At 40.6% G+C, this 13,216-nt stretch overlaps 2 protein-coding genes across 2 annotated transcripts; one reads left to right on the forward strand and one right to left on the reverse strand.

Annotated features, from left to right (window-relative positions):
- Positions 1–356: 356 nt before the first annotated feature.
- LOC127972424 (ubiquitin carboxyl-terminal hydrolase 44) lies at positions 357–6,821 on the reverse strand. The gene is made up of 7 exons (XM_052575904.1): positions 6,668–6,821; positions 4,905–5,166; positions 3,493–4,761; positions 2,389–2,584; positions 1,778–1,886; positions 1,490–1,695; positions 357–1,310 (listed from the first exon to the last, which is right to left on the reverse strand). Exons 2-7 carry the CDS (start codon positions 5,079–5,081, stop codon positions 1,180–1,182), a joined length of 2,088 nt encoding a protein of 695 aa, XP_052431864.1. The 5' UTR covers positions 5,082–5,166; positions 6,668–6,821; the 3' UTR covers positions 357–1,179.
- Positions 6,822–7,262: 441 nt separating this feature from the next.
- depdc4 (DEP domain containing 4) lies at positions 7,263–12,956 on the forward strand. The gene is made up of 9 exons (XM_052575915.1): positions 7,263–7,459; positions 9,319–9,718; positions 9,788–9,939; positions 10,602–10,794; positions 10,879–11,105; positions 11,198–11,340; positions 12,126–12,251; positions 12,341–12,419; positions 12,499–12,956. Exons 1-9 carry the CDS (start codon positions 7,339–7,341, stop codon positions 12,696–12,698), a joined length of 1,641 nt encoding a protein of 546 aa, XP_052431875.1. The 5' UTR covers positions 7,263–7,338; the 3' UTR covers positions 12,699–12,956.
- Positions 12,957–13,216: the final 260 nt, after the last annotated feature.

Below are 13,216 nucleotides of genomic sequence, written 5' to 3' on the forward strand. Positions count from 1 at the left end.
ATTTATGCATTGTACTTAATTTTAACATTTTACATTTGGCACAATGCAGCTATACAGATTTTCTCAATATTATATGCTGCAATTTACGCATGAGTGTTTTTATGTTTTGCAAGCATTTTATACACCTCAGTACAATGCAGCAGTTTACACGACAGTTTTATAAACGATTTACACATTTAATGCAACAATTATGTAAAAATTGTTTACAGACGAGAACTTGATTCTGCTACTGTTTTATAAATGTAAGCTTTTTTTTCAGTTGTTAGAAATATTATATCAAGAGACATGCACATTTCATAAATGTAATTTCCCCACAGTTACGAATCTTTAAAACCATAAAGAAAACAACTGACAAGTTGTTTAGAAAAATGAAAAAATAATCTCCTTTTATTGAGGTAAATTTCTTTATGAATTGAGGTAACAATTTGCATAGTTTTACATCTATACCTGCTTGAAAGCAGAGGAGGAAAATGGATTTAAACAAAAGAGATGCAGAAACGTATGATATCCAAGCAAGTGTGTAAATTACACCAACATCCAATAAAGTGAACAAACTACAGAGAACAGTCTTTAACGCCAAACACAGACGGGACAAAACATTGGCTTTTGCTGGTGAAAAAGTCTTGTACATTTTCCTGTAAAATGGGAAAAATAATGTGTCTACCCAAATACCAGGTATAAAGCTACATTCTGATAAGTTGACAGAAAGATTCCTGAATCGAGTCTTGTTTAAAAGTCTCAACATCTGACTTGGCAGAGCACTTTAAAAATCTGGTTGAAGATATTAAAACACTTGTGATATGAAAAAAAAACAAAAACATCCGTTTCTTACACCTTCTTTCAAACTGACGCTACAAACATTTCAGGCTCGTTACACATTCACAACTCAACTTTGGTGTGTGGAAAACAATTCGGGCGAGAGTGGCAGTAATGCTTCCGACTTGGACCAACGTCGCTCTCTTCGTACACGCGCGCACAAACCAATGCTAAACTCACTGCAAGAATGTCTCCTACCAAAATCTGTCAGTTGTAAAACTGTAAGGCATAAATGTGCGTGACAAAAACATACACTCCACATTTGCTGTACACTAGAAAAGTAGAAACGCTAACAGTCTCAAAACTATATTAACAATGTACAAAACAAACAGTCTTTGTGGTTAACCGGGTATTTAGAAGGGGTCAGAGGTCACCGGCTTTGCTTTTGTCCTGAGAGTTTCTCTGTGTGTAGAAGAGAATGTAGGCCTGGGCCTTACACACTTCCTCCACGGCACACACACTCAGTTTGGAGTCGTTACAGTGCACCCAAAACCCTGAAAAGACAGAAGATAATGTGATTTACGATAGTAACGTCATGCCCTCTTCTGGTATCCTTACACAAATCCCACAAAAATACCGCAATTTTTTCTTCTAAAAATGTATCTACTGCATTCAAAATTGATTGACAGACTGGGATATTCAGACGTTGCAGATGAGAAGAAGAACGTTTTACCTCCTTCTGTATTATAACAAAAGGCAGTGTAGTGGCCAGAGCCAAATCCCTTCCCATGATGCATGACGACGGCAGAGAGTTGGTAGAGGAAGTGTTGAGGGTGTGGGACGCTACTGGAGTCTTTGCAGCAGTACGGCTCCATGTTCAGCTCCTGCTCAAACTGAACGTGGACGCCAATCTTCTCCCTGTGGTTCCGCCCAGACCACCTAGACATACACACGTACGCGTTCACTTTTGGATGATAACAGCAAGCTCAAGCGGTTCAAGGTCATGTAAACGTGTGGATACCTGAAGCGTTTGAGGTGCAGCCTGAGAACATGAGGCAGTTTGTGAACCATCAGCTGTTTTTGAGCTTCGGTCAAGACCACCTGCTTTGAACAGAATCGCCGTTGTTTGCCTTAAAGAGAGCCAAATGAAAACGTCAGTGCATCAAAGCATTTTTAAAGTGTGGGATTAACTCCTCTGGAGGAGCTTTGAAGCTTTGAGGTAAAACTTAAAAGTAAGGTGTGCTCTTCTGATTTGGTATTGCTTTCTTTTAACCCATGTTAATGTTTAGACAACTGTATATCAGACATTAAAGTGTTAATATCCTGAAGAGTGTAAACACTGTGACGCTTTCAAAATATTCCTCTCTTTGTTTGAGCAGCTTGATAAACAACTTCAGGCTCAGCCAATGAGGTGAGTTTCGCGGTTATCGTTTTTTTTTCTGGCCAATCAAAAGACGGGCACTGGGTAGTAACCGTGCTTGAGAAAAAAAAAAAAAATTACTGGTCACTAATTGTGCAGAAACAACACACTTCACCTGTGAGTGCCATGATATCCCCTTCAAACTCCAGACTATTTACTATCCCAGAGGTTTTCGAACCGTGTTATTGCATGTTAGTGTGTTTCCAACTCACTGTTGCAGTGGTCGCAAGCATATATCGCTCCCTCCAAAGCCTCGGTTTCTGTAAACTTGGCCAGCATCTCGGTCAACCCACATGGAACCGGTGCGGTATCCTTACTGTTGCAGTGGTAACGTTCCGGAAATTCCAAAGAAAGATCCCAGAACGGCTCTATTGTGTTTGAGCGATGATCACAGGCTAAACACCTCACCTAACAGGTATATGCAGGGAAAAAAGTGGTTAAGGAAAAAAAAAAAAAAAACTCTACTAAATAATGTGAATGCAAATGTATTCAACCCTGCATATGCAGAAGCATGTGAAATCTGTCAGAATGCAAGGACATGGCTTTTACGGTGTTGGCACAAAGGCACTGTAATACCCAATACAGCACCCCTTGTGGCAACACTGAGATTGCAACATCCAGTGTCAGCATTGTTCTGCTGTCAATTTTTTTGGGCCATGTCCCAAATGCCACCCTAATCTCTTGCTGACCTTCATAATTTCCTGTAGACTTTTGAGTAATCATTGTTCATGTGCACTTTTGCCGAGCCTGCACTGGGCTTCACAAAAGTGCACATCGATGACCTATAGCAGCTTCAAAGGGTGACACTTCTGAGCATCCTTATGAGACCTAGAAATGTCAAATGGGGCACCCCTATGCTAGTGGTGTCCAATTCTACTTCTGGAGGCCCCCTGTCCTGAAGATTTGATCTCCTACCCCAAATAAAACACCCAAACCAGAATTTTCAGGGGGGTTATTTGGAGCACGTTAATCTCTGCAGGCTTTTGGTCCTTCAGGAGCAGAAGTAGACACCCCTGCCCTACGGTCTTGTAGAATTCACAGGTACACCGTTTGGGACAGGGCCTTTCAGGTGAACTATAGAGAAGTCAGAACAACAGATTTAAGGTAATGCTGACATTTGAATGTAATCACTCCCTTGAGTTTGGAGGTTTGTTACCGCCACAACAACGCAATGATATTTGTGAAGTACGTACAACAGGACTGCACCCTTGTAATCCACTGGCCAAGCCTGTGTACTTTCATAGAGTTTGTTGATGGCCTAATGTTTACATGATAATCAGCTAATGTCATTGTGTGTGTGCATGCAAACTCATCACCTGACTGAGGAGCTGGCCGTGAAAGATTGTGTTGACCACGCTGAGCACCTGTTTGATAAGGTGTCTCTGATTAGCCGGAACAGTGGCAGGTGTTAGCGTTCTGGTCCCTTCCAGCTCATGCTGTACTTTATCTAAGAGTTCGCAAAGAAATTCCTGCGCATCCTGCTGCGCATAACCCCGGAACGCCGGGATCAGCTGCCACACGGAGTGCAGCATTGCAAACGGAGACACCAGAGCCCACTTGCCTGACCACATCACCTGGAACAATGTGTGCAACTCGTGACAAAGCGAGATGTGTTTGGAGCTGGGCTCCTTGGGTTGTATGAGCTCCATGTTGCGTGAACGGGAGGCCCCTCCGCTGAGCCCTGACCCCTGGTTGAAGCCTTTGGGCTGGGTCACACGCTGAGTAGAGAGTCCCAACTTGTGGCTGACCGCAGAGGCTAGCAGCTCCAGTGCTTGGTTCAGATCCAGCCTCAGAAAACACTCCCGGAAAACATGCAAGTGACTCAGAACCTGCAATATCGAGTTCATGTAGCAAGTATTGCCAAGGTTGCGCAAACCCGTCACTCCTGGAGTTACAGTGGGTCGTCGTTTAATGGGTGAATCACCCGTTTTAGGAGGTGGGGCCCGGGGCCTTTTGGCCTTGGGTGGTGGACGGGGCCTCTGTTGAGGCGTTCTCGCTTTAGGAGTTCGTGAAATAGGGGCGGAGACGCGAGCAGGAGCAGACCTACGCCTCACAGGTTTGATGCTTTTGGCTGAAATTGGCGTAGCATTCGCAGAAGCCGTCTTTAGGCTCTGCCGATGAATGCGATGGCTCTTCCTTGGAGGAGCACTTTCTAGCTCCTCCTTGAGTTGCCGTTTGAGTTGCCGCCTTCTTTCCCGTGCCTCCCGCTTCCTCTCCTCCTCTTCCTCCTGTTGCCGCTCCTCCTCCAACTGCTTCCTCCCCCTTTCCGTCTGTGCAAACCACAAGCGGAACACACGGCCGATCAGGGCACGACGGCGGTGCCACAGCGCCGTGAACATGCGGTCCTCGTCGCGCAACTGCAGCTCCTGCGTGCTAGGCGACAACTGGTCTCCTGCGGCGGAGGATGAGCGCAAAGTGCGGCCACTGCGCGTAGTGACTTCATAGCACTGGCTCTTAATGGCACTTAGCGTGCTACGCAGCAGCTTCAAGTCACCCGTCGCATTATCGTTCAGCACGTAGTCATCGCATAAGTAGCAGTATACATACAGTTCATTCACCTCCAGGGCCAGTGGGTGGTGCTGCTCCTACGAAAGAATAAAGTGTGAATATAAAACACCGAAGAAATAGTCAGCTTGACAATAGGATAGATCACTTTTTATAGATATTCACATGTTTTTATCTAAATCTGAAGAGTGTAATTTCAAGATGATTCCTCGATTAAACATGCCTTAAAGTGCTGAAGCGCATGTTCTTCTATGTAGCGTCCACACGCTACATGCGAACAGCTGAGACATGCCCACACCGACTCGGTGGTGTTGCAGTCCACACAGTGCCATTTCTGCGGGTTCAGGATCGAGTGGTCCTGCGCGAGCCTTAAGCGACCCACGTGCTTACACCTGTCCATCACAGTCAGTCACCGCCCTCTTCACATCACCATTGGGACGCCAGCCAGCAGTGAAACCAGCTCCTCCCAAGGCATGATGGGTAATCTGCAGAAAGACAAAAAATGGATCAGATGAGAATGTATTTGTGGCTTTTCGTAGACATACGCTTCATTCGTGACATTATTACTAGTCATAAGACTGTTCAAAAGAATGATTTTAAAAAGAAGCCTTTTATTTTAAGTGACACTAAATACGTTTATATTGTTTTAAGTCTTACCACAAACTTTTGAACGGTAGTGTACGTGTCATTGTTTACAGTGTATTCAGGGATTCGTGAAGCAGCGATCCCTTATCAATTGAACAATGACAAACACACAGTGTACATGAGGATATATTAAGACAGCAGTTTAACAGCCATCATAAAACGATTGCGCAAGCACATGGATGAGCCAATACTATAGGAGGAAGAATCACACACAGACACAATAAGAGTGAAACAATCTCTGTACTTCTCCAACACTGTGATATCATGGTAGGGTGAAGTACAAATGATACTGAGTTGATTACTGTATTCATGTACTTCAAAGCAATTCAAAAAGTTTAATGGTATGTCCAATATAAACACATATACGTACATGCACAGTATCACACACACAAAAAGTTGTATCAAAAGGAATACCATGACACTACCATTGTACATAACCAAATGTAATTACCATATGGACACATCGCAACACTGAACCACCACATTCAAATAACATGGTATTTATTCGTCACTCCAAATGTATGTACCACAGTATTTACATGGCATAGCTTGCCAGGTTTTTGCACAATTACCATGGTGCTGTGTCCACAAAAAACGACAGCACCATGATGCTTTTAAAGAATACCTGTAAACCAGCACATCAATTTAAAGTCTGTAAACATCAGCAAGTAATTAGCTTAGCATGTAAACAACCCGGCTTAAGCAAACCTATGTCCCTTATTTGGCTCCAAAGACGCCTGGTTATCTGTGTCACTAGAAAACAACAACAACACCCGCTTTCTCTGGCCCCACGTGTGTTTAACAGAAACAAACTAGCAGTTTTTCGAGAAATACACATTTGTTGACATTAGCCTTGTTTAGAAGGCAAAATACGCGAATAGCACATTGCTATCGTAAATGGCTTTGTAGAAGTTGTTAACGCACAGCCACGACTGGTGTTTATCGTTAATGGTTTTACTCGAATTCAAGTCTGGGACTATAATTAACCGAGGATCGTGTTAATCTCATTCAACTAGTTAAAAACTATCAGTTTGACTTTGAAGGTGTTTAGGCGCGCGAAGGGTGAATGATGCTAGATGCTAACCTCCTCCTTCATCTATCCAGTTTCAAAGAGCCAGGCACGTTAGTGTCTGAGCTCAGAGCGTGTCGGCTAGTTTAGTGTCTCTAATCAGCTTGCCATAGAGGAAAGTTAAGATGCTAGTGCGCTAATGCTAAAACCACACAGCAGTGGTTGAGGCTGAGGTACTGGGCGATTGAAACAGACCGATCGTGATTGATTTCCGCCACTGGAGTGAACGCGACAAGATCGGAGCTGTTTGAAATCAGCCGTATTTCACTCACCTGATTCTTCGTCAAGCTGGCGCTGGTTACTTCTGTGGCACATTAGCGCACGCCATCTTGTCTACACTTGTCGCGTGGAGTGTCCCTCCATGACGTCACGCCCGAGAGAGGGGACGCGAAACATACTTTATCTTAAAATATATCTTAATATTTGACGACAGTGAGACAGTTTAAACAGTGTCGATGGTGAATAACGTTTAGTAGGAGTCACCGCAACATTTTCACCATCTCAAATCTCACTATTGCGGAAACGAAAGTGCATTAAAAAACTAAAATTCCACGTAATATGGGAAATAAATTAATCTCTCTACATTTTTTCCTTACTTCTAGTCCGTATATGTAAAATAGTAGATGATTAATGCATTCCGCAGAGTAAATCATACTACTAGTCATTTTAATAACTTTAGCATGTGAATTATTCATTCGTTTACATTTACATTTAATATACAATTATTCAATTATATACTATTGTAATCTTCGTTCATATTCTTAGACTTGTTGGGCGTTATCGTGTTATTTTTCCACTTTCCTCGTAAATTCTAACTGCGTTGTAAATGAGTGCGTACACACGTAATAGGGTTCTAGGATCAGATTCATTCAAACGGCGCGCAGAACACGAGTTCAGTCTCACAGAGCTGCGGCTGATCTCAGATCAGAGCACAGTCGCACCGATGTGTGTCACAGGATGGGCGTGTGACGCCATTTCCGGTGCCGTGATGGCGGTGGATTTGACTCCGCGCTTCAGAAGGCTGAACAGTCAAAACTGTTTTAGAGAGAATAAACAACTGTCAGGTACAAACAGATGGTTATGTGACGCGCGTATGTTTATATATATAAAGTGTATTTTGTTAGTAAACTGCACGTTTCCGCTAGTTTACGAGTTACGCCAAATGAATCACGATCCTTATCAGGTTTTTCAGTTGAGCTCGTTTGTTTTGCTGTGCTTTACGTTGTTTATTATGTTTTATTTGTGAGTATGGTCCTTCAGTGTATCGGATTAAACTTGAAGTTTTAATATAGCTAACGTAATTTATTTGAATGTAACAGTTAAATGAACCGTGTCCCTTTTGTGTTAACCGGTCAAATATAGTTCCTGTGGTGACCTAACGAGTTGAATATTTATTGGTAATGCAGATGTTTAACAAAATACAATAAAGTGTGAAATAATTACATTAAAAATACGCTTCATAACACTGGCTCTTTGCCAGCTCGGTGTTTATGGATGGTCTTCTGTGTTTGGAGACTCGAATTAGCTTAAATCTAGCAGAATATTGGATACGTTTTACATTAAAAATAATAAAGTAAAAACAAAGTTTAGTGTATACAATATATTGAGTGGATTTGAAATAATAGTACACTTTAATGATAAATGGAAAATGTCCCATCCATGCATGAAATGATCTGACTCCAAAACAAATTTCTCACGTAAAAAAAAAGGCTTTAGGGCTTTATTTTTATTATAATGTTTTACATAAATGTGTGAGAACAGGCATTTAGAGATTATTATTAGACAGGTATTAAATTGTTCCAAAATGCACTCTTTACCTTTTGTATATATATTTGTATACAGTACAGTACAGACCGAAAGTTTGGAAACATTACTATTTTTAATGTTTTTGAAAGAAGTTTCTTCTGCTCATCAAGCCTGCATTTATTTGATCAAAAATACAGAAAAAACAGTAATATTGTGATATATTATTACAATTTAAAATGATTGTTTTTACATTTATTATACTTTAAATGATCATTTATTTCTGTGATTCAAAGCTGAATTTTTAGGATCATTATCACATGATCCTTTAGAAATCATTCTAATATGATGATTCATTATCAAGCTGGAAACAGTTCTGATGCTTAATATTTTTTCAGAACATGTGATACTTTTTTAGGATACTTTAATGAATAAAAAGAAAAAAAAGAAAGAAAAAAGAAGCAATGTTTTTAAAATATAAATATTTTGTAATAACAATATACACTACTGGCCAGTAATTTGGGGTAATTATTTTTTTTTCTTTTTTCTTTTTAAAATCAATACTTTAATTCAGCAAGGATGTGTTAAATTGATAAAAAGTGATAGTAAAGAAAATTTATTATTATAATTTTTTTAATTTTGAATAAATGCAGTTCTTTTTAACCTTTTATTGATCAAATATATTAGACAGCAGAACTGTTTCCAACACTCAGAATAAATCAGAATATTAAAATGATTTCTAAATGATCATGTGATCGACTGGATGTAACATGTGACACTGAAGCTGGAGTAATGATGCTGAAAATTCAGCTTTGCATCACAGGAATAAATTATTTTTTTTAAAGTATATTCAAATAGAAAACTATTATTTTAAGTTGTAATAATATTTCACAATATTATATTTTTTCTGTATTTTTGATCAAATAAATGCAGGCTTGATGAGCAGAAGAAACTTCTTTCAAAAACATTAAAAATAGTAATGTTTCCAAACTTTCGGTCTGTACTGTGTATATATATATATATATATATATATATATATATATATATATATATCAATGAATGCATCAAATATAATACAGTAGGCTGGTAGTATGATTGTATTTAAAAGGTACAGCAATGTATCAGATGGTGGTACGATGGTGTTTTGAAGACTCTCTGATTTTGTCCTGATGCATGTCAGGTTTCTCTGGGCCCTTCAGGGCCACTCAGCTGTGGCAGAACATCATCGAGGCTCTGCGGGCGCAGGTGGAGCTCCGACCCCACAGACAGCACCTCCGCGTCCATCACGACTGCTTCAGCGGCTCCGAAGCGGTGGATGTAGTCCTGAGCCACCTCATGCAGAACATCTACTTCTGCTCCAGCGAAGTGTCCCGTCTCAAAGCCGCCAGGCTCTGCCAGGCCTTAATGGAGTCCAGGGTGTTCGAACCCATCGGTATGAAGCTCTTCAGACGAGACAAGGAAATGACCTTTGAGGACTCCAGCTGCAGCCTCTACCGCTTCCTGGATGGATCGACCAAACCGACCTACGCTGAGAACCAGACTCCAGACAAACAAACCGGGAAGAGGAAGACCACTGCGAGGTAATCACATTTGTGTCATTGGCACATCCCAAAGTTTCTTTAGCAGAACTTAAGGTTGTGTCTTTGTAGGTTTGGAGAACTGCAGACCATCTCCAACCCCTTGGTTCTTGGATCATCAGACAGAAGAGTGGAGAGACTACTGAAGAATATAAACCTGCACCCATCTGTGCCCTCGGATTTAAACCGTGCTGCAATTTCCAACAGCCTCCTCTCAAAAAAAGGTAAAACTGCGCATCATTTTGATTTTGAATGAAGAGACGTCCTGCCTTTCCATTTGAATCATTTTGAACACACACTTTCCCCATTGTGTTAATATAGTAAATAAGTTTAGGAGTTGGGCTTATTACATTACATCACAGGGCAACACAATAGCTGTTTTTAGGGTTCTGATGTAGTCTTTTGTGGTTTAATAGAATCTGATGACATATTAAAGAGCAGATTTTCCAGTTAAGTCATGGCCAATATACTGCATGTTGTTAAAAACTTCTGTAGAGAGGAATATATTACTTCAGAATTGATCCATGTCTTTTATTTCATTACAAATGTCCTGGAAAATGATCACCGAGGAGCAGTGGGAACCCTGTTTGAGGTTTAATGGGGTCTGTCTGCTTTTATTATTGTATTGTGTTCATCATTCATAAAAGAACTGCAGGAGGTTTGTGTTAAGAAAAGCTCATCACTATTTTTGATTAAAATATAGTGTTTTAAGATCAAAACTGTCCAAATATAACACTTAAGAAGATAGGATTTGTATTATTTTTGTTCTGTTTACAGGACGAGCTTTAGCCATTGACAGGCCGTTAGACAACAGTGCAAGAGGATTCAAGAAGGTGCCATTTGTGACCAGCCTTTACTAGTTCTTCTCTTCTTGTGTTTGTCTCAGTGGTGCGGGACGTTTGGAGGCAGCAGGCGTTACTTCAGTTGCTACAGGTGGTGGAGATCTCTATGCTAGACTCTATTCTGACCTCACCGGCCAAACTGGAGCCCCTGCGCTCGTCTCTGCGCGAGCACGGCGACCTGGTCATCTCCAACACCTGCGTGGATCGCGAAGTGTCCGAAAGTCTCAGCCTGCCTGAGTCAGTGCACAGCTCTCGATACCAGCACTTTCAGATGCGTGGCTGCTGCGTGGGTTCACCTCGGTGTCATTTCTCTCTCTGAAGGTTGGACTCTTGGCTGAAGGCGGCAGTGGACTGTCTCGATCTGTTCCCTGATCAGTTCATCGTTGTTGCCAGTGAGCAGCTCCTCCAGCAGAATGCAGCGTCCGGGGAGGAGAAGCATAAGAGACTGCTGTTCGACACCATCGCCAAATATTACAACAGCCCCGAGAGACCTCCGCTACTGTTAGGCCGCTACACGGACATCCAGACTGGAATCCTGAATCTTTTGGGTAAATGTAGAAGCCAGTGGGCTTGTGGGATGCTAAAGGTGCTTGAAATGATTTGTGTTGGTGGCTGTAGAATGGTGTGTGTTCTTCGTCAGATTGTGGGAGAGGTGAGGACGCCCTGAGAGCAGCTCAGCTCTGTCTACAGCTGCTGGAGTCCACAGACAGAGACCAGTTACGCAGACTGATGGGTTTCCTGGCAGCCGCTGCGGATAATGAAGCTTTCAGACTGCACAAGCAGGTAAACAACGAGTTCAGTGTGCATCATAAAGAAATGATTCGAATTTTTGGGTGAAACAGTAGATATTATTATTGTTTTGTTTTGTATCAGCATAGAAATAGTTAAAGATAAATACATCGATTTCTCCTCTAATCAATTTAGGAGTCTTTTATAAATGTATATATTCACACAAACATTTTAAGTGAACTATCAGAATTGAATTGATCCTTTAATATTTTTAAAAGCCAACACATTATATTTGGAATACATTACTGATTATTGTACAATCAGTAGTTATGTGTTCATTATTATTATACATTCGGTGCAAAAGTCTCTCAGGCTTACGATAAAAAATTATAGTAAAATCAGTAATATTGTGAACTCGTGAAAGTTTTCTATTTCTATATATATTATAAAATGTCACACGATCCTTCAGAAATTAATCTAATATGCCGATTTGCTGCTCAAGAAACATTTTTCTTAGCATTATCAGAGCTGAAAATCAGTGAAAACCATCATTTAAAATTTTTTTATGGATACTTTAAGGAATATACATTTGCATTTATTTGAAATAGAATATTTTCCTTGTAACAATGTAAGATTTTTCTGTCACCTTTGATCGTTTTGATTCGTCCTTGCTGAATAAAAGTATAATTGAGAAAGAAATATGTTGTACTTGACGTTCCTAATAGCTGTAAATGTAATTCATGGATTGGAAAGTATTTTTTTTAACATGATTGAATTTAGGAACAATGTGTAAATGAATAATGTTAATGCAGCGGCTCCTTACGCTTGCGTTGAGACAGATTGAGAACCGGGCTTTGGTTAGCAAGACGTTTGTGAAGGCGGTGATCCAGAGTAAAGAAATGACCCGTGTCCAGTCTGAGCGCCTGCTGCTGTTCCTCATGGACAATCACACGCAACTCTTTAAGGTACGTCCCTTTTCTACTCCTACACGGTCTCTTCTACAAGTTATATGCAGCTCACAGAATATTGAATCATTTTTCTCTCATATATCCAGACACCGTCATCATTAATTGAGGCTGTGAGGAAGACACTACAAACCTTGCAGCAAGGAAGAGATCTAGATAATGTAACATGTAAGCTCACTCTCAATCTCCCTTTAAAACTGATTTCCACATCGATTCGATTTAACAGCTGCTTTTTTTGCCTTTGCAGTGTTCACTTTCTGCCAGCAGGTGTCGCTCCAGCAGTACGAGGACAACAAAGATAAGGCCACTCTTGATAGTTTAAAGCAGTTAATGCGTCACGTCTCTCACAGCGACGGGCTGACGGTCAAACAGAAGAGACGACTGGCCAAACACTTCCGCAAACATCACCCAGGGATTTTCCTCCAGCACTTCTTTACTGCTTTCTAGTAAGCGAGGAACACAGGATTAAAAAAAACAGTCGTGAACGTGTTTTATTAATCTGGGTTATGGAGTCGAGTGGCTTCATCAATTATAGTGATTAGAAATGTGTTACTAAATTTACAGGACTGTGTTTGTAGGGAGATGACTTCATTTGCAATTAGACTCTGATTTATTAGAAGTATCGTAATTGTTAGAAGTATTAATATAATCAAGAAAGCTCTGTACACTACATAGACTTCATCAGGTTAGTAAACATGCTGTTTTCAGGAGCTTTGAAAAAAGGCAGCATCATCTTGAACATCTCTGTGTAGAATTACTTGAATTGTGTGATTTGCTCAGGTTTATCAAAGCTATTAGAAATAGTTTAGCTGCACTTGAAATCGATATCTTTGCCTTAAAGGTAGAGATTTCAATTTATGATATTTTCAGATGAAAGGATCACTTATTATCACTTATTATAATTGTTTTTTTTTTTTTTTTGGCAATGACTGAAGCACAAATGATTTCAATTAATACTGACCTCA

Source organism: Carassius gibelio, chromosome A4, assembly GCF_023724105.1.
Source record: "Carassius gibelio isolate Cgi1373 ecotype wild population from Czech Republic chromosome A4, carGib1.2-hapl.c, whole genome shotgun sequence".
In the NCBI taxonomy this organism is placed as follows: domain Eukaryota; kingdom Metazoa; phylum Chordata; class Actinopteri; order Cypriniformes; family Cyprinidae; genus Carassius; species Carassius gibelio.

What these genes read in the sequence shown, in the direction of transcription:
- LOC127972424 (XM_052575904.1), bottom strand. Translation starts at nt 5,081, where the DNA reads ATGGACAGGTGTAAGCACGTGGGTCGCTTAAGGCTCGCGCAGGACCAC. An exon ending in ATGCGCTTCAGCACTTTAAG is followed by an intron (nt 4,762 to 4,904) that starts GCATGTTTAATC and finishes ATTCTTTCGTAG; the next exon opens with GAGCAGCACCACCCACTGGC. An exon ending in ACGGCCAGCTCCTCAGTCAG is followed by an intron (nt 2,585 to 3,492) that starts GTGATGAGTTTG and finishes TATACCTGTTAG; the next exon opens with GTGAGGTGTTTAGCCTGTGA.
- depdc4 (XM_052575915.1), top strand. Translation starts at nt 7,339, where the DNA reads ATGTGTGTCACAGGATGGGCGTGTGACGCCATTTCCGGTGCCGTGATG. An exon ending in CAGCCTCCTCTCAAAAAAAG is followed by an intron (nt 9,940 to 10,601) that starts GTAAAACTGCGC and finishes TGTTTGTCTCAG; the next exon opens with TGGTGCGGGACGTTTGGAGG. An exon ending in GAAAGTCTCAGCCTGCCTGA is followed by an intron (nt 10,795 to 10,878) that starts GTCAGTGCACAG and finishes CTCTCTCTGAAG; the next exon opens with GTTGGACTCTTGGCTGAAGG.